Raw genomic sequence first — 27,411 nt, 5'->3', positions numbered from 1 at the left:
TCCTCCGCCTCCCCTCGGCTCTCCTGCAGCTAGGCCTTGCCCTTGAAGAGCTGCTGCAGCCCGACACCTCCCCGCACACGTGTGCCAGGAAAATCCACAAACGCCAGAGGTTTATGTTCAAAAAGGAGACAGAGGAGTCCTGCAGCTTTATTCGAATAAAGGCAAGGAGTCCACTGGGGAACACGCCCGCGGGGTTTTCTCTCTCTCACGTGTGACACCAAAGGGGCGGAACGGTCCCTGTCACAGGACACTGCTAAATACGGCATCTGGAGCGAGTCCGCGCTGCCTGTAAACAAGCTTTGCTAACCCAGCGCAGCGCCTGGAGTGACAAATTTCCCAGCCCCGTGCCAGGAGAGCCGGGGGCGCCTCAGCAGAGGAGCGGGGGGCGCCTCAGCAGAGGAGCGGGGGGCGGAGACAGGGCGACGGCAGGCCCGGAACCGGCAGGGCTGGCCCGGAGGAGGAGGAGGAGGAGAGCGCTGGGCATGGCGGCGCCCGCAGCGCTGCAGCGGAGCGTGGTGTCCCCCGCGGGCAGGCACACCGCTTCCCTCATCTTCCTGCACGGCTCAGGTGCCTGCTTTCCCTCCCTTTTCTCCCCGCTGCCCATGGGGACGGGGCGCTCCGGGGAGCGGGTGAAGCGGGCAGGGTCAGCCCCTCCGGTGCTGCGGGAAGGGGCGGCGGGACGGGGTGGCCGCGGCGGCTGCCAGCACTGGGGAAGGGCTTTGAGGTGACCCTGTCCCCGCGGCTCTGCCCTCCTCGGGCTCGCAAGGTGGAGGCGGTGGGCGCCAAAGCCGTGTGCAGGTGCCCGGAGAGGGTCCCTCAGGAACGGCGCCGGCTCCCACCAGACCGGCTTCCGTGAGAACACACGCGTTCCGGGAGATCACGGAACGTGCTCGGTTGGAAGGGGAACATCAGGATCATCACACGCCAACTCCTGGCCCTGCACTGGGCACCCCGAGAGTCACACCACGTGCCTGAGAGCACTGTCCAAAGGCTTCTTGGATTCTGTCAGGCTGCCTGGTGCTGTGACCACTGCCCTGGGGAGCCTGTTCCAGTGCCCAACCTCCCTCTGGCTGAAAAACCTTTTCCTGGTACCCGACCTTACACTTCATAGCGTTTCCTCAAGTCCTGTTCCTCCCTAAATTGCCCCTCTCAGAGGGTAGCTACATTCAGAGGATGACTTTCACAGATAAAGTGGCTCTTGCTGATTTAGAATCGGCATGAGAGTATTGTTGGCACCCTTTAAAAGCCTGTGCTCATTTACCAACTTCTGATTGTTCAGAAGGGCCCTGTCCATGTCCAGACTGGCTTCATGGCCACCCTCTGCAGAGGGGAGTTACCTACATCAGTGACTGGTCTGAGGGCAGGAGGAGAGCATGTGTTTTGGTGGGTTCAATTCCTTAAAAGTTGTTTCTAATGAGCTAAATAACAATGTCCATGTGACATTAAAATAAAATAAAATAAAAAAACCCAGTAATCTTAGGTCTTTTCTAGATCAAGACCTTGAGAATCGTTATCACTTAGCTGCCCATGTGCATATGGCAACATGCTCAACACTTTCCCTGTATTTGCTTACTTCTGCTTTTAGCTGGTGCTTGTTTAGTTTTACAAAGATGTGTGTCCCTACTAAATTAGTTTCATTTTTATAATCCAGTTGAATTTTGCTTTTTAAAAATTCTGTGAGTAAAAGACTGAAAGTGAAAGAGTTTATGTGTTCAGCTCTCTTGTGAATGCTAATGCTTTAATGCTTGAGGAAGTAATTTTCTGTAATGTTGGAGGAGTAAGGGCAGATTATGGTTAGAGGTTGATTCCACTTGTGGTTAAAGTACTCTACAATTTTCTTTTTTTATATATATTATTTTGTTCGTAATGTTTGTAATGGGGTGGTTTTATTTGGTTTCTAGCAGTTCCACAGAATAGAATTTAAAACACAAGTCGCCACAGTGCTGTTGCTGTGGGCTGGCCTGTAAACCTGAGTTGTAAACCTTTGTACAGCACTTGTGATGGAAAGTGCCAGTCAGATGGCATGAATCCATTTTGTACATAATGCTTGCTCTAGACAAACTATAAAAAATGCAGAATGAAAATGCAAAATGGTATAGAAAAGTATTAGCACAACCCTGGTACTATACATTGGATTTAGGTAGAGGTTCCATTTGATAGCTTGGCAGGGAAAGCAAATGGACATAGCAAGTATGTCATAGCTTTTTAGGCTGAGGATTACAACTCTGCAAGTTGTAACAAGCACAGAATCATAGGCTGGAAAAGACCTTTTAGAACATCGAGTCCAACCATTAACCAAACTCTGCCAAGTCCACCACTAAACCATGTCCTTAAGTGCCACATCTACACATCTTTTAAATACCTCCAGGGATGGTGACTCAGTGACTTTCCTGGGCAGCCTGTTCCAGTGCTTGAAAGCCCTTTTGGTGAATAAGTTTTTCCTAATGTCCAGTCTACATGTTACATGTTAAATTTAAATTTTACAGAGAAAGAAAACTTGAAAATACAAACTATATTTGAAAGGAAAGAAAGTAATATTTTACTTGAGGAGGGAGAAGAAGATAATAAAGCTGCCATCAGTCTTTTTCAGTTCGTAAACTAAAAGCAGAATCACCCATCATTTGCTTCTTTTTGTAGTGTTCAGAATATATCATGGTAAAATTTGAGAAGAGCCTGAAAGGCTAGCATTTCAGGAGGTTTGTTGCCTTTTGTTGGATGTCACGGTCTCCTCTTTTCCTCCTTCTCCTCCAAGTTCTGTTCCTAGCAAATCAAAATACATTATCTGAGCATACAAGTGCTCACGTTTGAGTAGCATTTGGACCATGACAGTTCTTGACACAGAAGGTCATAGTTAAATTTTCTCTTATTGAGTTTTCTGTGACCTTTTAATGGACAAATTGTCTTCAATAACAGTAAATGTTTCTACAGATCTTTGTGAAGTTTAAGAGGTAGGAATAAATAATAGAATACGTCATTAAGAAATTTGTAAAGACCTAAGTCCCAATTCTGTCATCATTGAGACAGTTGGTTGATTTACCTGAGGGTTCATTCTGTGCAAGTATTTGCAAGGCCTAGGCCTTGGCTTTCTAACTGAAAAAAAACCCCAGTGTATAGAAAAAATGTTAAATCAAGCCTTCCTAAGATACGTTGTTTATAAGTGAGGTGACAAGGGCCTTGAGGAAACCCTTGTAAGTCAAGAGTGTCTGAGAAGAAACAGAGGTGTGTTTGGACTTCAGATCACAGTACTTACATAAAGCAAAGTGCTTGTGGGGGTATTTTCTGAAGCATCCAGTTAAGGAGGTAACGTGGATTTTACTGTTTAACTTAGCACAGGGTAAGATTTGTGTCAGTTTTGCAATCGTGTTTTTTTTTTTTTTTTATCACATGGAGTGTTTAGGTCAGAGAACAGTTAGTTCTAGTTATTCTAATTGTGCTTAACAGGAAAAATATTGCTGGGTTTGAATCCTTCTTGCCTTCTGTTTTAATTTTGAATATACATTAATTATGTTTGTAAATAAAAACCATCTGAATTTTGTTAGAGTGCTTGAAAGCAGATTTTCTCCACTGGGGAATTATAATAATTTTAACAATGAATTGGTATATTCATATGGGATTGTTCAGATGAGCCCATGTAATGTGCCAATAAGCCTGGCTAAGGACAGTGATATATCTTTTTTTTCTTTTTTGGTTTGGCCATTTTATTGAAAAGAATAGAGTGAGTTCTAAAATCAAACCAAATAATATGAGCTAAAATAATAGAGAATATTAGCATTTTGAGTTGATAATATGTGGGAAACTCAACTTCAAGCAAGACTAAAGTCCTATAGTATGAGTGGCAATAGTGAAATTCCAGTCTCCTGAGCCGCCACTCAGTTTTTTTGGTTGAACATCCTTCCTACTGTAAAATATATTCCTTGATGGACCAGTTTGTTTAAGCTTGAAGTATTGTATTACGCTGAGGACTTACTTGTGCCTGCTCTTGAGAGAGGTGGCAGTGAAATTATGGCTGAAGATACCAGTTGTGCAAAGACAAGCTGGAGACACTGTCTGGTGTATATATGTGTATTTATTTAAAAGGAGCAAATGCTGTCTACAAAAGAATTCATCCTGTTCCTGGCACTTCAGTCTGCAGGGGTTTTGGCCATAGTGTTGGTAAGACCTGGGAAAAAAAAAACAGATTGGGAGTGGATCTTAACTAGTTTTCAAACAGAACTGTGTGGTTAAGAATTTCTTTATGAGTCTGCTAGATATTTCAACTGAACCTATCTCTTTACAAATTCTCTTTTTCCTGTAAAGCTTATGTGCAATGTTAGCATAATTAAATGTGAAGATCTTTTTTACTGGGTTCTGAAGTGGGTTAAAAGTAAAAGTAACTAACTTTTTTAAGGGGAGCAACAGTTATTTTACCTCACTTTTTAAGATGTTCATCAAGATTTTTGTTTGTCACTTAAGAGCAAATACGGTAAACTGTAAGTAAGAGGTAAGTCCTTATGTCTGCTTGGGAGATACTTAAGTCATTGAATGTAGTAAAGTATTGATTAAACTTATGTTGCGGGATCTCTTAAGTAGTCTTTTTCTAGGAAGTTTTGAGTCCATTGGAAAGGGGACTGAAGTTGTTCAAGAAAGTTCTGTTTTAGCATTTTAGTGTATTAACTTCATAATTTAAAATTAAGTCAATCTGAAGTATATTTGACATTGTATAATTTTCTTTCTAAATGCACAGAATAATTCTTGTACTCTTCTGTGTGATACAGGTGATACTGGCCAAGGAGCAAGAGCATGGATAAAACAAATTTTGAATCAAGACATGGCGTTCCAACATATAAAAGTAATTTATCCAACAGCTCCTGCCAGGTACCATTTAATATATTGTAACTGTAGGATTAAGTTTTTCTGTTCCAGTGCTATAAAATGCAGTTCTGGATATTAGTACAAATTGTCTTAACAATTCTTTCTTCCTTCTCATATATGTGCTTTTTGACAAAAGTGAAGCTCAACCATGCATTGTTGTCCAAGAGCTGTGATTTTAAGTGGTTAAGACTGTAAATGATTCCAAGAGGTTACAGCCTCTAGTTGAAATTTGTATATTGTCCTCATAGTAGCTTTCCATTTCCTTCATATAAATAGAAGATGATCCTGCAATGTGTGTTGTAGTGGCATTAGAGAGTCCTGATCCAGATCACAATCCTGCCCACAATAACTCCCATATATTAACTATTAAAATATTGTGTTGTATTTAGTGCCAGGTTTCAGTACTGAAGATGGTTGGTCTTTTTGGCAAGTAGGATGTCAAAGATCCTCAGCTCCTGGAGAAAGGACTGGGAATTCAAAAATGCACATTACTTCTTGTTTGAATCCTGGCCCAACTATTTCAAAGAGAATTGAGTTCAACATTTGCTGTGAGCCCAAGTCTTGTTATTAAATGACACTGTGTATTCAATGGTATATGGAAGTATAGATTAAAAATTTTTCCCACAGGAATTTGAAAGTTTATGCAGTCAAACCTAGAGGCTAAAAGTTGGACACCCACCCCCATAACTATCCAACGATAATAATAAATATGGAATATATAATTAATTACATATATTATGTATGTAACATATATTACATATATAATATGAAATTTCAGAGGTGTTTAATTTTTCATAATATAATTTTTTGAGGTGTCTGTGGCTCTAAGTTAGGAAAGTGTTTCCTTGAAAGGTAATGGGGTTGAGTTTCTTTCTGAATTTGTGCATAAGTGTGGATTAAGGCTGAACAGAAAAGGAAATTGTGACATAGACTTTTGAGGTACAGAGGTTTCAAAGTCAGGAAAATATTCTTGGAGGGTGTAAACAAGTATAATAGCAGATTTTGTCTGGCACTTACTAGTACATGAAAAAAAAAAAACCTTTTCCTTGACCATGTATTTTTTATGATTTACTTGGGCAGGAAAAGCAACTGAGAGATTGCAGTGTGAATGTATTCACTGTGTTGCAGAAAAATCAAGCCTGTGAATGGAAGCCTTTGAAGCAGTGTATTCTGGGTTAGCAGGGAGTAGACCCCATTTTCTGTAAATAATGTGCTTGTTACTTCACTGGTGACAGGCTAAAGTGATGCTAGAGTTATCAGTGGCACATCACACATGCTGAGGGGATCCACTGCTTCCCTCCCAGCACAGCAGATACTGGAGAAATGCAGGAGGAGCTGCTGCCCTGGGAAATTATTTTTCTCCTTATGTTATATGCAACCAGAGCACCTCAGACCACATCTGCTGGGCCAGTGCTTGATTTTTCCATCCCACTGCACTTCTGAGGTCCAGTCCTTTTCTTATTTTTTCTGGTTTCTTTGGGTAACTGCAGATGTAAACAATGTATGAATGATTAACCAGCAACATCTCCTGACTCAAATGAAGCAATTTGTTTTTATCTTGCGACTTCGAATTTCAGTACTTTGGTAAACAGATGGGAAAATACTGTTTTTATTAAATATGTGAATAAACAGTTTATTTCACTCTCTTTTTTTCTTTTTTAAGTTGAGGTTACTCTTGTTCTTTTCTAGACCAAGTAGAGTCATGCATGAGCTTATTCAGAAGTGGCTTTTAACAGAACAGCAAAGTTGTATATTCAAATATAAAATACCCACACTGTTTGTCTTTAACTGGCAAAGCACTCTTGTGCATAGCTCTCTGTTGCTGATAAACAGCCCTAGCTGACACAGTAAAATAAAACAGATGCTCCTAAGCAGTTTGCCACTGTTTGCAGCAGTGCTGAAGTTTGTGATGATACATGTCATTGGTTGAAACCAAAATAATGAAGCATTTACAGACCTATTTCATATTGTTTTGGTATTCAAGAACAAATGACATTATGCTTTTTGGAAATGATTTTCTAACAGTTGCATTCCTTTCTTTCACAGAAAATAAAAGCAAGGCCTAGAACTTCCAAACTTGAATGGCAGACATTAAAGTAATTAAACTTGAATATATATGTTGGTTTTATGTATGTGTGTATTTATATGCATATATCTTTTGATAAGAATTCAAAATGTTTCTGGCAGCAAGGGAGGAATTCAGCCTCCTTGTTAATGAGACCTATAGCTGAGTGCTTATGGGCATGCAGATTTGCTGAGAAGATTCTGAAACAAGGTTCTTTGCCCACACAGAGGCTGAGGAATGTGCTGGCTGAAAGTCAGGCTGCTGAGAGAGAGCCTCTGTGTGTGTTTAACCTGCCACTGCACTGTCAGTGCAAAACTTGCCTACAGGTTCTTGTGCTGATGATGAAATCGAAGAAAAGCTTGAAGCTTGGCAACACCCTCCTAGGATCGGTTGATGTGCTCTTCTGGCAAAATGCTGTTAATGTGCATGTACTTCATACTCTGAGCTCCTGTATTTTCCAGGATAACTTTGCACATGCATGGTGAATGTTCTCTGTCAAAGTAGTTATGCCAGTAAAAGCAGGTTTGATGATATAACTGCAAAGCTGGGGGCTTTGGCAGGATAAACTGCAGTTCAGGAATACCTCCTCACATTTTTGATGGAAATTAATAGATCCATAGATATACATTCTTCATGTCTGTTCAGCAGAGTTTTGAAAAGCAGTGGAATTCACATTTTTCAACACAACACTGAATTTTTTTTTTTGTGAAGGATGGATTTGGGTTATACTTACGTTTTGTTTAGATTTTATCCCAGGTGCTGAAACATGCATATTTTTAATTTGTACAGCATCAGAGGTTCAGATATGTTTTGATTCAAGAGTCAATGTATTTGAAAATTATTTTGGAAAACCAGTCCAGCATATAATCAGGAGGAATTCTGAAATATGTTCTTTGGCTTCACTAGCATTGATTTCAGCATAGACTAGAGAAGATTACGGGTAAAAGCAATGGAATGTTACTGAACTGCATTTTATAAAACTGTTTTTTACTCTTCTCTATAGGTCTCTGTAAAAAGTCACACTTCTTTTTTTAAAAGAGATTTACTTTTCTTTAATAATTTTTGTGATATTCAGGGTTTGTGCAGAGAACAATCACCTTATGCCCCCTGGACAGGTAGTGTTTGCAGCATTTTGTCTCATTTATTCCCCATCACATTGGAAAGTGCAGTGAGCCTCATATTTGGTTGTTTCTTCAAAAATTAATTCAAAAATAACAGAAAGTTGATAGTGAAATTTACAGTTAAAAAAGAAAAATCTGCAAAAATACTAAGTAAATTGCATATGGTAAAAATCATGCTTAGATAAAAATGGAAAAAATATGTGGATTCGATAGCTTGATGTGATGTAGTGAGAGTACTGACACCTGAATTTGGAATATGTTTGGAAATTTAGTGCATTTACCTGGGATATGCAAATTTTGCTTTACAAATTAAAAGTTTTACACATTGCTTGGAGGTTTTTTTTGTTTGTTTGTTTTCTGGTTTTAATATACTGGGATACTTAGAAATGAGTAGAGAACTTGTTTTAACTGTATCTAGCTTTCTGTCAAGATTAGTGCTTCTGCACATAGATTAAACTTGTTAAACACAACAGAATTCTATTTTCTCTCCATTGTAATGCTAATATATATCTTAAAAAAAAAACCAAGCTCAAATTGGAGCCCTAGTAGCTGATGCAATCACTAAAGCCACGTCTACACTAATAGTTTTAAAGGAAAGGGTTTTCTTTTTCCCTTTTTATTTGGGTCAGGATGCCTACAACTTTAAATACTGTTTCAGCTGCTACAATTGTGACTTAAACATTAGGTTTCTATTGAGTTTCTAAATCAGAACTGAATACCACCCAATTTAAACTTTTTTTTTTTTTTTAATAGAAAGTGATAGTTTAAATTGGCATTGCAGGAGCTAACGTGGTAAATCTAAAACCATGTAGGCTCTGCTTGTTTTAATACATATACCTTGCCTTCTATAATTCCCTGAAAAAATCTAGGCCAAAGATTCTTTGCGTTGTCTTGCATTCCATTCTGACAGTCCTTCTCTTTTGCAAGTCAGAAAATCAACTATAAATACTACTTTGGCTATTTAATGGGTCTTTTTGACATTCACGCAACAAACCTTTCTGTGGGACATAAGTCTCTGTGCAGAACTTGTTATCTGGAGTTGGGGGGGCCCAATTTATTCTAATTTCCATTATCATTATGTGGCTGGTAAGGGCTAAAAGGCCCACTACTCCATCTTTTCTCCTAAATTTACATCTTTGCTCAGCTCATGGGTGGAAATGAGCTTCATCTCACCATAGTCCCCATCTGGCTCTATCACAAAACCACCAGACAGTTTGGCACCACTCAGCTCCTCTGGCAGCCTCTGCCTGTGAGAGGCCTCGTATTGGAAAAGCAGCAGGGGTACTGCAGCTCGGACTTGAGATGGATTGGAGGGGGAGCATGTACAGTGCCTATCATACTGTTTTTGGCTCAAGCAAATGTTATTAATCCTTGACTTTTGTAAATCCTAACCTCATTCATAAATTTAATACAAAGGAGTCTTTTTTAAAGGTGGGAGCATGGGGGAGAAATGGGAAAAGGTTTGGGTTGGTATCATGGGGTAGTTCTTTCATCTTCTTTAAGTAGAAATTCAATGTGTTCTGCATAATAATGCTTGAACTATGCTTGGATAAATTTTGTATTTTCCTTTTATTTCTGCTCTGGGATTAGGTGAGGAAAACTGCATATATCTAATGCTTGCATCAGATGTTAATAATACGTGGGATGCACTAAACACTTGTCAGAGATAACTGTAGTCATTCTTGGGGAAAATAAATTAGAAGACGATGGAAATTATCTTGTATTTCTAATCCCTTTTACTGCATTGTGCTCTTAGGCATCCTTCATCTGTTTTTCTTCTCTCAACTCTTTTCCGGTACAGAAGAATTGGAGACAATCATCCTTCCAACAAGGAGTTGTGGATTTCTAAGTTATGTGCCATTCTGTGTTCTTGCTTTTCAAAAGTTTCTGTGCTTAGCTAGTGTCATTCATCCATCCTCAGTGTTGTTTGCCACCAGCTTGTGAAAGATGCCACTTTGAATCCCAGAGTGCCTTTCAGACCCCATAATGGAGAACTGATGCAAATTGGACCTTGGTTTGCCTCTTTCCACTTTCTTTCAGTGAATTTGTAAGGCAGCCATTATTGGTTGCTGAGGAACTGGCAATGTGTATTAAAGGTCTTTTATGGTCTTTTCAACCATAAAATTATTGCTGTTCTCTGATTAGTACCAATCCCCAGAATTTACACCACTGTCTCCAAAAAAAAAAAAAAAAAAAAAAAAAAAAAAAAAAAAAAAAAACCAGCAAACCCACAAAAACAAAGAAACAGAAACAAACTTAATTTCTCCCACTGAGTTTTATGCCAGACTCTATTGCAGCTCCCTTTGTCTTGAATGAATAAGATTTGTCTCAAGTAACAAAAGCTGTCAGCATAGTATTTCTTCAGGTAACTGTTCTGTACTGGCTCAGTCAGGTCTCATTTCAGACAATGTGCATCCAGAACAACTCTATCAAAAGCATTTGCATGTGGTTGAGTGAACAGGCACAGCCTTTTCTGGAGAACAGCCAAAATTGCTCCTCATGGAGATGACTGTTGCCTTCTTTTTGGTAATTTTTTTTTTTTTTTTTTTTTTTAGGTATAGCTCTAAGTTAAAGCTGCTTGAATTTTGGACACATCATATGCTCTGTTACCATACCACAAAGCTTCATTGTTAAGATATGCTGACCCTCAGTTTTAACACAAGATGTACATTGTACTAGAGTTTCTGATTTATACTTCTTATTTGACTAGCTGGATTCTCTGCTTTCTTCCCCATTTCTTTTAAAATTTGCTTTCTGCTTCAAGCAGACAGTGGGAATTAAAAAGCATATTTTGGACCTAAATTTTCTATTGAAATGTAATACTGAAATTCAGCAGTGATATTATGCTATGAGAGAATTTGGGATTAGGGAGTAGTTTGCTTTCATTCAAAAAACCTGCCATCAGCTTTAAGAGAATCAAGACTTGCTTCTAAAACTCAATATTTTGGGTTGGAAGGGACCTTTCAAGGTCATCTAGTTTAACCCCCCCTGTCGCTGTCGAGCACTACGGGAACAGAGAACTCCAGATCAGAAGGTAAAGAAAATGAGCTCTCTCCTTATTTTAAATGTAGCACTCTATATATAGAGAACATCGAGAAGACTAATTTCATTGGTCTTAGAGAAAAAACATGTTACACCATTGGTGTGCAGTGAATGACGCACAGTAGCAGAACATATCTATAAACAATGTGAATAACAAGATAGATTAGAGAATTATTTATATTCTTTCCCAATTGTTTCCCAGGCTCTTGCCTGGTTAGAAAACCTTTCTCTTTCTCTCTGACTGAGCTGAGAATATCCACACCCCCCCCAACAATGAGCAGGGACATCTTCAACTAGATCATGTTGCTTGAAATCCCATCCAGCCTGTCCTAAAATGTTTCCAGGGGTGGGGCATCTACCACCTCTGTTTCGGCACCCTTCTTGTAAAAAACCAGTCTTCCTTGTATCTTGTATAAATCCAATCAATTTAAATTGAAAGTGATTCCCCCTTTTCCTATTGCAGCAGGTCCCGCTAAAAGGTGTGTTCCCATCTTTCTTATAGGTCCTTTTAGGTACTGGAAGGCTTCAATAAGGTCTCCCTGGAGCTTTATCTCCTTCAGGCTGAGCAAACCCAACTCTCTCAGCCTTTCTTTGTGGGAAGAAGTGATCTGATCATTTTTGTGGCCCTCCTCTGGACCTGCTCCAACAGGTCCATGTCTTTCCTATTCTGAGGATTCCAGGACTGGATGTAGTTCTCCAGCTGGAGTCTCAGCAGAACAATGTGGAACTACTGTGGTAGTATGCCCTGTAGATTTTTTCAGAGGGGTGCACAGTCTTCCGAAAGACAACATTACAATTTGACAGGCCCTACCTCCTAACTGAGAGGAGACGAGTTTGGGAAGCAGGAAAAATTGAGGATTTTAGTAATTTTTTGTCTTTCTTTGTCTTATTTCAATCTTGAAGCTCAACTTCACTATAAATTTCCAGTTCTGTCTGACATTTCGGGAAGTTCTGTCTGGAAGCCTGTAAGCCAGCACCAGTGGTCTGGGTTTATGTGTCTGCTAATGCACGGTGATCGTAGTGCTGAGCATGAAGGAAGTGATACAATCATGCATCAGGAGAAAGAGTTGGGGGAAGAATACTTGCCATTTATCAATGTGCTTGCTGTCTCATGTAAAGGAGCTAGAACTGCTGGCTTGTCTTCTAACTTAAAATGTTAGATAGGGACAGTGATTTATTGGGTAATGAACAAAACCACCTGTAGTTTTATGTGAAACACTATGCTAATAGCATAATTTTGGAGATGGAATTTGCCGTGGTTTGAGATCTGAATTTGAACCTGATGTAGCATCATTGGGTTGCTCTTCACTTCTGTTAAGATAATTTCAGACTAGCTGGCATAATTTTAAACATGAGTAAGAAGGTCTAGAGGATATATTCGTGCTTCAGAAAGATGGAGATAGATGGTGTTGCTGCTACCTACTTTTCATCATGTTTTCTTCATTGCTACAGAACTCAGGTTAGCAGAACCGAATCCATCTTGAATTTGTAAAATCTGTAATGATATTACTTTGAAACTTTGCAGTGAAATCAACAGTGAAAATTACTTCTGTCTGAGATAGATTATAAGTACTTACAAAGATATTACAGGATATATTTTCCTTTCAAGACACTGAAGTATTGTGTAGGTTCTTCTTGAGACTGCACTCTCATGCAAGAGGTGTATTGATCTACAACCACACCCTTACAAATAGGAGCTATAAACGAATCAGAAAACATGATTTAGAGTGAATTGGGGATGTTGGGAAGCATTTTAAAGATTCTAATCCTCCTAATCCCTACAGTTTCTTGATGTTTGATGTCAGCCATGACTCCTTTGCTGTCTGTTCTCCTAACTTTTAAATGTTAAGAAATTCATACAAATTGAACTTCCTTTCAAGTGTCTCTTAAAAATGGATACAAGTTTGGAAGCTGGATCTACACAGAGAGAGGATTCTTGATTCTTGTTTTCTTATACGGATTTGAATCTTTTATGTACTCCAGAACAAGCAAAACATACTCACACACACCCCTTAAAACCAAATGAGAAAAAATGCCCACACATTGGGGACTTTATATTTTCATTCCCACTTCAACACCACACAGTATTAGGGACACAGAGCTTTATTTCTACTATCATTTTTAAAAAAGAATAAACAAAGTGAGGCACAGATGGACTAATGGTATTAGTTTTAATTAAACTTAAGAGAGCAAAAAAAAATCCAAACTTAAAGCTGATTATTTGATCTGACATTGTCCTTAACTGACCATGTTGATCTTGTTGGATGTAGTTTCCACTCCACTCTGTATTTTTTTTACTTTTGCATATTTCAGTCCAGATTCTCATGTCACTGTAACATAGGTTTTTTGGAGTTTTTTTGTGGTTTAATTGTATGAAAAAATTTGGTGCTGTATTCTTGGAGCTGTACAGATGGTTCCATGCCAAACATATTTGTTTACCGTGGTAATGTCTGAGTTGCAGTGTGCCAGCTAATAAAGGGATTATTTAAAGAAAAAGGTGAATGACTAAAACAGATGTACCAGTTGGGTGAACCATTAAAAGAATCTTATTTCTCAGCTTTATGTAAAGGTTATTTTTAAGGCATTTCTGAGAAATCAAGAGTGCTTGCAAGGATGTTTTTGAAGCAGCTGAAAGCCACTTTTCTGTTTGCTTGGAGGTCTTTTCCTGTGGGCTTGAAAGACATTGGTTTTTCATCTGTCTTATGAAGAATTTGCAAAAACAGTAGGGAGAAGTCCTGAGTTTCAGCATCTGATCAAGTATTATAATCTCATGATTAATTTTGATCTGTTTTAAATGTCATGATCTTGTCATTTAGTTGTGGGGAAACATGTTTTAATATTTATGGAATTTAAAGTTAATTGCGGTAATGCAGTATGTGTATGTATCTATGTTCCATATAAATCCTGAGGTAATAATCCTGTAATAATAAATCCAGGTCAACTTGCTGTAGTAATACTAAAACCTTTCACACATTACTAGAAAATGAAGCACTCTGGCTGCTAAGCATTTTAACCCGGATTGATGTAAAAGTGTTTGAGAGAAGCTAAAATAATGGATTAAATACCGTTTGCCCAAGCATTTCATCTGTTGTATGTCACATTGTCCAAGTGACTTCCAGAAACTCCTTTGATTCTGCTCTTGAGAAACTCCTTTGATTCTCCTCTTGATAGATTTGATTGGAATGTCTGCTCTTAGAAACTGACTTTTGTAATTAGATATTTGTAATCTTATTTTTTAGGTGTTGATCAGTTCATTTCTGGAGACAGAATTCCGAAGTAAAGACAGTCAAGAGAGCAAATAATTTTAATACTGTTTTTTAAACACAGCTTTAAGTTGCTGGGTATACAAGATTTTTCCACTGAATTTCCTTTAATTTTGGAGTTAACTTTTTAATATACAAGTAAGGGCTAGCTTGAAAACGAATAGCTCAATTTTTTAAATTCTGGTGCTTGAGTATGCAGTTTGTTTTGGATTCAGGAAGTGAGGGATTACTTCAGGCACTTGACCACATACTGTATGGCACTTTCAATAACAGTACATTTAAGGTACCCTGAAGCTCTACTGAAAAAGATGAACCTGTAGTGTTTCTGTTTGTACCTATCTGTTGCTGTTTGTTGCCTCTTTCAGTTGCTGTTTGTTGCCTCTTTCAATTTTTCTTACCAATTTTTAAGTAATGGGCTTTTTTTTGTGTTCATGACAACAGGCAGAAGAAAACCTATGTTCTCTCATTTTTTACTTTTATGACTGAATAGTCCAAATAGTATTATTTTGAACACTCATCTTAGTGGCAGTACTGGTTTAGAAATAGCTGTTTACATATGTGAAGCCTCTCTGGTGTTAATAAAGGCAGAATTTGTTCCTTCAATAAGAATAACTGAATTAGTGGCTTTCTCATTTTAGGTTAGTTGTGGCTTTGTTTAATCCTAGCATTGAAAAAATTCCAGAGACAGCACAGAAGTCAACTTTAGCATTTTCAGTGTATTCCCATCCAGAAATGTATCAAGAGCTGTCTGTTTTGTGGATGATGATTGTAATCTGATCTAAGCTTAAGTAAAAGTGAAGAATTTGCCCTGGTTGAATATAGCAAATAAGGGTTTCAAGGGGCTTTGTTTGAGATGATCGATCTCATAGCAGTGTGTTTTGTAATATATTGTAGAGCCATTGCAAGGCAATTAGATCACCTTTCTTGGGACTTCAGGGCTCTATTAATCATCTTTATTTAAAACCAAAGAAAAAGCTTCTTTGAATTGAAGGCTTCTTGATTATCTAGGGTTTGGGCAGCCTGTTGAAGCACTTAAAATGACATTCCAACAGCACAGTATTACGGTGAGGAGTGTCATAACTCTTGTTTGTGCACCAGTCCAGTAAGCACGTGGCATTTCTTTCAGTTATGTTTATGAGATACCTGCCCCATTAAGATGAGGATAGCTGTACTTACTTCACAGAAAGAAAAATTGGCAGGTTATTTTTAATACCTAGAGGTTCATAATATCCATCCCCTGTCAGTTTTGTCAAGAATTGGGCAATTGAATTCCATAAAGTTAGCTCCTGCAGAGCTGTCTTGTTTAGAAGTTACTTCAGTTTGTCGTATTCCAGCATGGATTTGAACCCTAACTTTGTTCAGGATTAAGAACCTCTTGACAGGCTTAAGATTTAAAATGTTTAGCTGACCTAACCAACCTTAACATTTAACTGGCTGAAAATTGCATTTTACATAGCTTCCAAATGTTGGCTTCATTCTTAAAGGACCATGACTTCAATGCAAGGAAATACAATATGACTGGATGTAAATGGAGTTAGACCTCAAAGAGGTTTATTCTCTCCTTTGCTGGAGATACACTGACTTTTTTTTTTTAATTTATTACATGTGATCAAGGCTTTTGAACCTGTTCTTGGGTAATCATTTGTTTTCTTTCCTTCCATCACTCTAGGCCATATACACCTTTGAAAGGAGCCTTTTCCAATGTGTGGTTTGACAGGTACAAGATCTGTAATGACTGTCCTGAACACATTGAAAGCATTGATTCCATGTGCCAGGGCCTTACAGACCTGATCAACGATGAGGTTAAGAATGGCATTGCCAAGAACAGGATACTCATAGGTAAGAGATTTATTTCTAATGTGTTTATTCTAATGGTTTTTTAATAGTTAAGAGATTATCTTCCTTGAATTTACTCTGTCCTGAAGGGTCATGAGCATGGCTTGAAACTGCTGAACAACCTTTTCCATAGCCAATCCTCAGCTATACTGAATCCTTATTTAAACCCATATCAGGTGGGGAATGTGGCTAACTGTAAGCAGTATCCTGAAAATGTAAAACTGTTTTTATTTTCAACAGTCATTTGTAATCATTATTTAAAATAGAGTGGGCAGTGATTTACTTTGAGAAGTACATAGTTTTGCTATTTTCTTTAAGCCCTTTTCAAGGATGGAAAAGTACACTTTCCAAAAATGACGTGCATTTTGGAGAATGGAGTTGTAGCATATAAATAATCATGAACTTTTCCTTACTGCTCTAATCATTTTAGGTTAAATTAATTCATGCAGGAAAAATGTGCATGTTACATAGCACTAAAGGTTGACACTTGATAACAAATGAAGTATTAGCTGTAATAGCTCATATGTGTCTATCTTTATTTCTCTTTCCACAAATTTCCAGTAACTTTCACAGTACTTCAGTGAAATAGATGGTGGGATATTGAGGCACAGGAGTTGAGGGTGATGAAATAGCCTATGGCAGAGAGGGAATGAGAATTCACAAGTCTTTGGCTCCCTGTCCCATCTCTAGACCACAAATGAGTTCGGGTTGGGGGAAAAAACTTAAAGTGTGATCTTATAAAGGTATGTCCAACTGAGTCATGCCATCAAAATCTTGCGTGGCCAAACCACTACCATTCAGCCTGGTGTGTTTTCCTGGTCCAGCCCCATGTTGCTCTGTGAAGGCCTGTGTTTGCTTTCCCTTTCTGGCTCATTGCACTGGCTGCAGAGTAAATGCATTGTTTTGGATGGCTGTCAAAAGAATCGCTTTGATCTGTCTTTCCTGTGTTGTTATACCTGCTGGCTTGGAAGCAGCTAGAGAAGTGCAGGTGCTTTGCTGTTGAGTGAGCTGGGAGATGCTCTATGTTCAGATCCAGTGTGCTACTGGGCTGTTTTCCTTTTCTCTGTAGCCTTCAAAATTAGAAATAGCCAGACTGCAAAGTATGAAGGTTGTTTTCCAAGTCATAAGCAGAGTAAGGAAGTTGGCATGCACTGAGTGTTTCATCCCGTAGATTCTTTGGAAGTCCCCGTCTCTGTGTGTTTGCATTCCTCACATATAAATCAGAAAGTTGTTTTGTCGCTCTTGAGAGCTCTGTTTCCCCACCTGACAGAGACTACAAGCATGCGTCCTCATGGTTCCGTCCAATAAATTTATGCAAGAAGCAAAATAAGGCAGCCCTGAGTTACTTCGTCCGAAGTACAGAAGGGTACTCACGTGGATGCATAAAAAACTTGGTAGTGGAAAATTGTATCACTTGTGGCTGTACAAGATTAAGTGTTCTTCCACAAGAACTTTGTGCTTTTCTGTGCTGTTTTTGATGATTAACCAGTGTATGATGCAGTGAAGAATGAAGCTTAGAGATCCTCTAAGGTCTCTATGCATAAAGGTGACATTAATTGTCTTAGGATTTTGTGCAAATAATCGCCCATCTTCTGGCATTCTTTCTTACAGGAAATTAGGACTTTTGTAAGGGTACTCTGCAGATTTATAGTATTCAGCCTGGAGAACAGAAGGTTCTGGTGATCTCTTGCAGCACCTTCCAATACCTAAAGGGGCTCACAAGAAAGCTGGGGAGGGACTTTTTACAAGTCCATGTAATGATAGGACAAGATGGAATGGCTTTAGACTGACTGAGTGCAGTTTTAGATTAGATATTAAAAAGAAATTCATTACTTTGAGGGTGGTGACACACTGGAACAGATTGCCCAGAGAAGCTGAGGATGTCCATCCCTGGAAGTGTTCAAGGCCAGGTTGGATGGGGCCCTGAGGAACCTGGTCTAGTGGAAGGACTTCCTGCCTATATCAAGGTAATTGGAAAATTATCTTCAGAGTTTCTTCCAACCCAAACCATTTTCTGATTTTTTGATCAAAAGAAAGTATGAGGCCAAGTCGGCATGTAATGTGTGTCGGCACCAAACTAATGTCAACTCAAAAAGGAGAAATGTGTGGCCTGAATTTTTCTGAGTTTAGAAGATTGCTGTACAGGAGATAATGGAAGATTTGGTTACTTGCTTAGAATGTCAGATAACTAAGTTCTGTCAGATCTTTTTAGATTTCTCTTGGAAAATGTCAATAATATCCTTTTGGTACAATAAGATGAGGCCTAAGGAAACAGATGGTGTGCAGACAGTGAGTTTGTCACTGCTGGTACCATGGAGTTGGAGGAGACAGCCTTTGTGAGGTAAAGGGAAAAAATAAGACATAGCAGGGGAAGCCAGGGTGAAATTTTGCTATGAATTCATAGTGCATTCAGTGCTGTTGAGTCATGTTGGAGATCCATAATGATACATATCTTATTATGGAAAACAGAGACAAAGTAGTTGAGAAAAGCAATTGGAGAACTTGGGAGTCTGTGAAGAACAGTGGGAGCCTTTTTGGGGAGGGTCACAGAAACCAAAGAGCAGAGTGGTCATATGAAGGCTTTTACAGGGAATGAAATGCTCCTTAAAGGGTTAAGGAGAATTGAGTTGAGTGACCATTTTGTAGTAAGTGGGAGTTTTAATGACTGGAAAGAAAACAAAATGAGTATGAGGAGCGTAACACGATTGAAGGTTATGGTTTTATATAGAATAGAGGACCAGAAATTACAGGCTGAGGGTGAGTGTCAGATATTGCTGGATGAGGGTGAGCGAGGTGTTAGGCAAGCAGGAAGGTGGGCAGCTGCTGACAGCTCAGAGGTGTGGGATAAGAGGGCAAGATCTGAAAGAGCACTGTGCAAAGGTGAGCGAGTGGGAAGAGACAGGGAGCAGCAGTGGGCTCTCAAACATGGAAAATGAGAAGCCCAGCACCTGGTGTTCTGGGGGATGATTCCCCTTCTTGAGCCATTCAGAGTTTCCGCAAAGCTCGAGATAGCGGGACAATAAGAACATTTTCTCTGAAAGAAATTGTAGCCTGCATTGTTTGCTTTGATACCTCTGAAATTCACAAGTGACTGCTTCTAGATCAGAACTCTAAAGCTGAGGATGGAGTCCAAGTTGTACAGTGCCAGTCCTCTCTTCCTTATCAAGGAAAATGCTGGTGCAGCCTTGCTTTTAACAGCTGCTCTATGAATCTACTTCTAAGGAAATAAATTACTTAGTTTGCTGGATCTAAAGGAAGTCTTATTTTTAAAATATCCGTATTAATTTTGTGACATGGCTTATCTACCCATTCCTATCTCCTAACAGTTTCATAAGTTGCTTTCCTTTTAACACAAGTCTTTTGAAGGAAGTAGACTTCTGATTAAGCTTTATTTCCTCTGACCTTGGAGGAGGAAGAAAGGGAGACTAGCAGCAATACATAATTATTCAAAAAAATAATTTTATCATCCCCAGAATTTGATAATGGTACTTAGTTTTTAGCCAGACATTCTTGTTGAGTTACTCTTACTGGTCTTCCTGGCTAAAGCAATCCTTGTAAATAGTCCTGTAAGTAGGTTTGTATTGACTTTGGCGATAAAAGATTGTTATAAATTTAGTCAAATTTTGACACTTGGAGCTTTGATAATATCCTTTCTTTAAAAACAGGATGTATTTCTTCTTTATAAATGCCTGAATTCATTGCTAGATTTGCCAAACAAGCCACAGTTTAAAATGTGGGACAATAATTTATTTTTCTATCTAAAGCTGTGTTGGTTTTTCAGGTGCGGTGGTTTTGTTTTTTGTTTTCTTGTGCTGGTTGTTCTGTTGTTTTGGGTTTTATTAACTGCTCCATATTGACAGTGCCCTGTAAAATAAGTCCACTTCAGTGAAAACTGTTTAAGATTTCAACAATCTTATTCAAGCTCTTGAATAGAAGCTCTTGAAAGAAATGGCCCTCTTGTTTTTTGAGCGTTTTGATAGGGCTTACTGTAGTGAACTACATTTTGGTGAAAGGCAGTCTTTTTGTTCTTTTTTTGTTCTTAATTTAGCACTGCTTTCCTGCTTTCACAGGTCACTTTTTGTGTAGTGCAGAAGTGCTGATCCAAGCGCATTGGTCTCTGCCACCTGTAGTCACTCATGTAAGCAGCCAGTGAAAATAAACTTTCCATAACAGTCCTGTAGATTTGACTAAATGCCAGAAAACACATGCATGATTCCTGACCTCTTGTGCTGTAACAATAACACGAGACACACAACCACTTTTTGTTTATTGCTAGACTTCTTACATTGCTACTGAACCACGGTGGAAGTAACATGAAAGCTCTGTGCTTCTTGTAAATATTAGCATTTCCTTCTCTCTCAGTGTGTGTGAGAATGGGATGGGGGGGAAACATCTTGGCTTTGACACCCCAGAGAGCAGATGCTATAAATATGTGGAGATAAAAACTTCCAACAATAAATCATTGAAGTGTTGAGCCATCTATTTCACCCACAATCTTGGCACTTTATGCTTTTGGCTTCTAAGCCTTTTGCTGTCACTCATCCTATTTTGTATCTTCTGTCTTTATGAGGAGGACATTGTATTCTATTCAGAGGTACTTACTGCCTTGTTCTTACTGAGTAAATTTATGGGTTTGTTTTGCTGTTTGTCTCTGCAATTCAAATGAGAATTCTCTTTCTGTACCTCCCATTACATGGCTTTGTGGTTTATCTAAATTGTGCCTGAGATGCTGGGCTGAAAGCAGTACTGTTAGTCCATCTGCCCTGTAATACCTGCAACATTTCATTAATTTTCAGTGCATCAGTGTAAATTTGCCTTGCATTTATACTCTGGGGTAAATGTTTGCTCCTCTCGGTTTTGGGGTTTGTTTTTGTACCTTAACTGACCATGTTTCTCTTTTGGATCTCTGCTACTCTTGCTCACACATCAGGAATTTAAAAGAGACATTAACAAATTAATCTTTCTGTTTCCTTCATAAGTCTTTCAGTAGGAGGTACAATGCTAATTTTAACCAACAGTAGACCATTACTTGTTACTTTGTTTCCCAGTATTTGATGGTGTCTATATTAATGTATCTAAAGACTCTAAAAGATGACACATTCCCACTATGGTGAAAGACAGGTTTAGCAAATTATAGTGAAGATTAGGAGTAAATAAGACTCACAGAAGTAAACTAATAAAATAATTCAAAAATAATTCAAAAATAATTTATATTCAAAAAATAAAAACTCAAAAATAATTCAATCATTATATTGTCATTGCATATAAGATAATAACTTCAGTAAGAAAATAAAGTGAATCAAGTTCTGATCTTTTCAGCCTTACTAGGAACTCTGTTGAAGATATGTCCTTACTCATCTTTAATAAATGCCTGAATTCAGTGCAAAATTAAATGGATGGATGGGCTTTTAGAATGCTTGAGAGTTGTGCAGATGTGCCACAGGGTACAAATGAACCTGTACTTTCTTCACAGTTGTGCCAACAGAATTGTAGAAAAGTGAGACTTCACAACTTTTGCTATTCCATTGTCACGTGCCAGTGCAGGCTCAGCTCTATTTAGGCAAATCCTTACCATTGCTTTTCTGAATTCTAAGATCTCTGCTAACAGAAGGTTCACAGCTCTGCAGAACAGCATTTTGTTTCTGTGCATCACTACTCTTTGCTTTAGAGAGCTATTTTCCACTTTCCTTCCTGTGATTCCATTTAGAGTCACAAATACTGTGAGCATAAAGGATAGGTTGTTCTCTTCCTTTTTCCCATGTTGTGCGGTTATGCTGACTGTAAAAATGACAGGTAAGTGTTGCAGCAGGACACTGCTGTCCTCTCTAGCAACAACCAAGAAAACACACTGGGTAAACAAAGCAAGCCATAGATTGGCAGAGTAATATCTTAATAAAAATTGATTCGAGACTTTTCATGGATTTTATTTTCCTTCCAGTGCTAAAAATTACGACCCCTTAGGTACACATGTTGGGTTCCCCTCTATTACCTGTAATAGTTGAAAATAAAATGTAACTGGTTCTGGTTTTACTGCGAGTTGATATGTTAGAAACAATAGTAGACTTGTTTTTACAAGAAAGTGGTAAAAATCGTACCACTTAAATATGCATTTCAAACGTGTTTTCACTGGTGAGAAAGATGGGGAGCAAATTGATTCATGTTCCTAACAACAGCAAGTGACTGAGACACTCAAGGGAAGTTGCCTTTGTTCTTGTAAAGAATCTCAAGTTTGTTGCTCTTGTAAAGACTAAGTAACAACTAGAATAACAAGGCTATCAAAGGTGGAAACCATTCATTGCAGTTCTGCTGGTGTGCAAGGTTTGGGTTTGATGAAGTTTCATGAAGAGATTAAAAGAAGAAAATCACTGCTGTGAGGAAATCCACTTGAGACAAAGCACATGTTTGCGTACTTAACACAGGAGCAGTGTTCAGGGAGTTCTGTGGAGAAGGGAGTTTGCTGTTCCACTGGCATTTGTACTCTTAGCTGATATTCATTTGTGAACACTGTTAAATGTATATAATACTTCCATTCATTGATGAAAAGGGAAGGTCAAAACAGAAAGTCAGCTTCCTTGCAGATGATGTGTAGAACAAGGTTGTGCTGTTACCATTAATAGAAGGTAAATCACAAAGTCCCTAGGGAGAGGGGAAAGTAAACTGGAATGTAGCTTTAGGGAGAAATTCCTGATAACAAACTGATTAAAGCAACTCTAAGTTGAAATACTAAAAAAGGAGAAATTGAGAATGAAAAATGTTGTGAGAATGGAATGAAAAGGAGGCAAGAGTATGTAATGTATTGTAATAATATCAGAACAGGCCAAGACAATTTCTGACTATATTGGTGTAGCTTTATACAACAGAAGAGTGTTTGTCTTGTGCTGTGCTGGCACAGGCACTGTGTGCTGGAGGATCCATTTCTTGCCACTTTGTTATCAAAGCCGTACTGATGAATGGGAAGAAATACAGGAAAGATGAAGAACAACTAATACAGAGAAACTAGTGAGGAAATACTGCTTAAAACAAACACCCCAAACTACACCCCTACACCCAAGTCCAAATCCTGATCTCATCAAAATCTGGGGTTTAGTTTCTCCTGTTCCTTTTTTTCTTGAAAATTTGTTCACTAGACATGATTCGTAACTATTTTTTTCCCCATGGGTGTGATTTCTAGTATGGCAAGCACCTTTGAGCATATGTTAAAGTTTTACTGAAAAGAGTGAAAAAGTGATGTTTGTGTTTCCTAATTCCATAATCATTACAACAAATAGACTAAGGCATTTTACAGTCAGGTCTATAAGATTCAGGATGCACTTGGCAATGTCAAACCTGTGTATGCAAGAGAGCTGTTCTTTCTGTGAATGAGATTGAACACCTAAAGAACTTTCTGAATTCAGTAATAGCTCATTGCAGCCATTTAAAGTGATGCATGGGTGAGAAGGCAGTTTTTAGCATTCTCTTATGTATACAGGACAAGAGATACAAAATAAACCTGGATAATAGTGTTTTCTGAGGTGCAAACACAGACATTGTTAGACAAAGTACAAAGAAACAAATAAAGCTGAAGTTTGACAGTAGGTAAATACTTGGTGTCCTGAACCCCATATAAAGTTGAAGTGTCATCATTAGGTTATCATTTCAGGTTATCATTTCAAACAAACGGGAAGTTAAATTAATACAAATCAAGATCTTTTACTAAAGTGAGCTGGAGTCTTGTTTGCAAGGCTCCTAAGGCCATTTACAAGGAATGTTTTATCACTGAAAAATGGCAACTGTGGTGAGGGTTTCTGTTTTATTCAATGAGGAATAAATTCTGTATGAGAAATTGAGTTTCTGTTCAAATTGTGTTACATCATCCTGTGCCTGAGATTACCTGAATTAAGTTAGAGATTATATTCCAGAAATGAATGTTTTAGTTTTAGTGAAGTATTGCATGGGAGTTTCCTTCTGATTCAAATTCTTTAGTTAGGAAGTGTGGTGATTGTGTGATTTCAGCAGATCTTTCTCAGCTGTCAAGGTGAGTCACAAGCAGCTTTTTTCTTATTGCAGAGGGCTATTACCTAAAAATCAGCACTACACTGAAGCAGATTTGTGGTCATAAATGCATCCTTGAGTGAACTTTCTCTGCAGCTGGAAGTGTTTTACATAATTGAGTCTTTTGTGTGTATTCCCCCTATTAGTCTACATATAAGCCTCCTTTGTGAGTCAAGGAAGTTAACACAAAGAGTTAGGTGCTTTCCTGAACTGGCATCCTGAGCATTGTTGAGCTAACCCTGTTTAACTGTTGTGAAGCATTAATCACAGTTCTCATTAAAATAGGCATGAGGGGAAAACTGAAAGTGAATATACTTCTGAATTTAATGTCTACTGGCAAACTCTGAACTTCTGTGCACAGTCTTTATGTGTCTTGGAAGTAGATTGGTCTCAAGTAGAGAAGTAGATTGGTGAAGACCTTGCAATGTTCTGCCCATTAAGGATGAAATGTTGCTGTGTCATTTTGATTTTGTCTAACACTCCTGACACAATCTGCTTAACAATGCTGTACAGTTTATGTATTCTTCATGCTGAGATCATCTGTATACATGTACTTCTGTGTTTTGTTTATGCTCTGTCATTTCATACGGCTGTTTTGTGTAATATCTATACCTGCAACTCATTTTTCCTTCATCCAAAATTTGAATTCTTCTGTAAGTTCTTGACTGAGAATGTCTTTTATATGTTATGTCAAACATACACTTATACTAAGATGGTTCTTGTAATTGAAAAAAATAGTCTGCATCATGCTTATTCAAATTGTTGTTTTTGAAGCATTTACCATATGGCATTTACTTGGAGATTGTCGTGGTATCAGGTGATACACTTCAGGTATTCCCATGCAAATCAAAGAGCTAGTTCTTTGTATTGCATTTTCTTGTAGTAGTATGAGCCACATAAAAGAACCATTACCTAATATTCTTCTAAACAGAAGGTGACTGCATTGTCAAAGACTGCTGGTGAGTAATTGCAGACAGTGTGCCAGATTGTGACTAACTGGGTACAAAATTTTAAGATTAAATCATTTACAAACTAGTAATGACTTTTCAATGCAGCTTTTCTTCCTGTAATCTGAAGTACTTAAAATGGACTTCATTTTATTTGTTGACAAATCATTGTCTGTATTTATTTGTAAGCAAATGCAAAATGGTCTCTTAGAGTACAAGAGCTTCTTTTGGGGTTTGAGGATGACAGCATTCTTCAGAATGATCAAAAGGAAATTAAATAAGTGACCAGATTGTGCATAAGAAAATAAAGGAAACTTCACTCTATTCATTATCTGCATACAGTCAATATAATGGCCTGTGTACTGTGTCCTTGTGAAGTAATGTGGTAGTCTGGATTTCTTTCCTAATGAATAAGCATTTGTCATGTAAAAATCATCCCTGAGGAATTATCTTCAGTAAGGAATTAGTGTAGTTGAAGAGACATATGGACCACAGAAGGCCATTAATTCAGAGATCCTGTTAGAGCTCAGAGGGAGTACATTGCATTTGTTCCCTATTTATTATATATCTCAAGGTATAACAACAAAAAATATCCTTAATGCTGGTTTAATGTGAATGCTCATTGATTATGTACAATAGAGATCTTTCATGTGGGAATGCCACTAGCCTAGGGGAGAAATTTGAATACAAAAAGCAGTGAGAATTACCTGTTCACAGAGTTTTACTTCGTTAATGTCAGAGTATGTATGGCCACAGTTTTCAGCTACCTGGTAGGGACCATATGCAAATGGCTTCTGAAGTAATGGCATAATGGTATTTTTGTCTTCTCTCAGTAATGAATCTTCAACACTGCTTTAGCTATCCAGTATCCTAATTGCATCATGCTTTGATTTAAACCTCAAGCTATGCCACATAAGGTTCAGGTTGGACATCAGAAGGAATTTTTTCACAGAAATGTTGTTAAACATTGGGATGGGCTGCCCAGAGAGGTGCTGGAGGCACTGTCCCTGGAGGTGTTCAAGAAGTGACTGAATGGAGCGCTTGGTTCCATGGTCTACTTGACAGGGTGGTGTTGGGTCATAGGTTTGGCTTGATGATCTTAGAGGTCTTTTCCAACCTAAGTGATTCTGTGATTCTAAAATCTTTGTAACCTTTATGGTACTCAAGATGGGTTTTTTATTGTATTATGTATAAAATAAACAAGTCTGAAGATAATAAATTGTACATTGTGTTACAAAGACTTATAGAAAAATCTTTGTTTTGTTGCATCCTAGGAGGCTTTTCAATGGGAGGTGGAATGGCAATGCATTTGGCCTTTAGGTTTCATCAGGATCTGGCAGGAGTCTTTGCCTTGTCCAGTTTTCTGAATAAAGACTCTGCTGTTTACCAGGTGAGTGTGTAGTAGATATTCTAGAAAATATGCTTAGCTACATGGAAAACATGGTGATTAAAATTCAATATACATGTTTATACATCTGAGGCAGTTGATTCACATTCTAAACTTATGCCATTTCTGGGAAATAGATTATCAGAATATTAGGAAAGTGAGGCTTTAAAGCTGTCTTTAAATAATGTTTTATTGCACTTTTTTGCACAGGCAGTACAATATTGAAGTGTAGAAAGAGATTAACAAATGAAATGCTTTACTAGTTGTCCTTAATTGTTAAAGAGTCTGTGTAAGCATAAGTATTCTTTTTAAAGCATGTGATGCATTATAATACTCACGAGCTCCATTTGCTGTCATGAGTTTTTTTTCTGTTTCTCTTATTTGGAGAGGGGTATAGACCTTAAAGTAAACCCTATCATTTGTCAGGAGTTATTGTATTGCAATTTGAAGGGCAGTTTTTTCCAGTACTTCCTTGTTTACTTCTATAGAGACAGTACAATATGACCTCTAAAATGTAGATCAGTAAGTGCAATAACTGTCACCATGTAATTGTAAATATTCCTTTTAAATTTTTGGCAGTATGTCTGACAGTGTCTCCTTTCCATCTAGGCTTTGAAAAGAAATGAAAGTGCTCTTCCAGAATTATTTCAGTGCCATGGAACTGCCGATGAACTAGTTCTCTACTCATGGGGTGAAGAGACCAACAAGATGTTAAAGTCTCTGGGAGTATCAACATCACTTCATACTTTTCCAAACCTCAATCATGAGCTGAACAGAACTGAAATAGAAAAATTAAAATCCTGGATTGTAAAGAAATTGCCTGTTGAAGCACCAAAGGCAAATGAATAAACAAAGATCCAGCCTCACA

At 38.2% G+C, this 27,411-nt stretch overlaps 1 protein-coding gene across 4 annotated transcripts; it reads left to right on the top strand.

The window, feature by feature from the left end:
- Positions 1–27,411, top strand: LYPLAL1 (lysophospholipase like 1). Of its 4 annotated transcripts, none has more exons than XM_053939113.1 (6): positions 1–161; positions 4,755–4,854; positions 6,898–6,947; positions 16,012–16,181; positions 26,431–26,546; positions 27,153–27,411. In XM_053939113.1, exons 2-6 carry the CDS (start codon positions 4,780–4,782, stop codon positions 27,390–27,392), a joined length of 651 nt encoding a protein of 216 aa, XP_053795088.1. In that variant the 5' UTR covers positions 1–161; positions 4,755–4,779; the 3' UTR covers positions 27,393–27,411. The 4 variants fall into 4 exon arrangements, with proteins under 4 accessions (XP_053795088.1, XP_053795089.1, XP_053795090.1 ...); XM_053939112.1 differs by lacking the exon at positions 1–161 and adding an exon at positions 480–567; XM_053939114.1 differs by lacking the exon at positions 6,898–6,947 and having other exon boundaries at positions 10–161.

This window comes from Vidua chalybeata, chromosome 3 (assembly GCF_026979565.1).
Source record: "Vidua chalybeata isolate OUT-0048 chromosome 3, bVidCha1 merged haplotype, whole genome shotgun sequence".
Lineage (NCBI taxonomy): Eukaryota > Metazoa > Chordata > Aves > Passeriformes > Viduidae > Vidua > Vidua chalybeata.
The sequence above is the reverse complement of the archived record's forward strand: the minus strand, read 5'-3'. Positions and strand labels throughout refer to the sequence as shown.

Coding starts and splice junctions, on each gene's coding strand:
- LYPLAL1 (XM_053939115.1), top strand. CDS start 483: ATGGCGGCGCCCGCAGCGCTGCAGCGGAGCGTGGTGTCCCCCGCGGGC. Junction 568..4,754: donor CATCTTCCTGCACGGCTCAG/GTGCCTGCTTTC, acceptor TGTGTGATACAG/GTGATACTGGCCAAGGAGCA. Junction 4,855..16,011: donor TATCCAACAGCTCCTGCCAG/GTACCATTTAAT, acceptor CCATCACTCTAG/GCCATATACACCTTTGAAAG.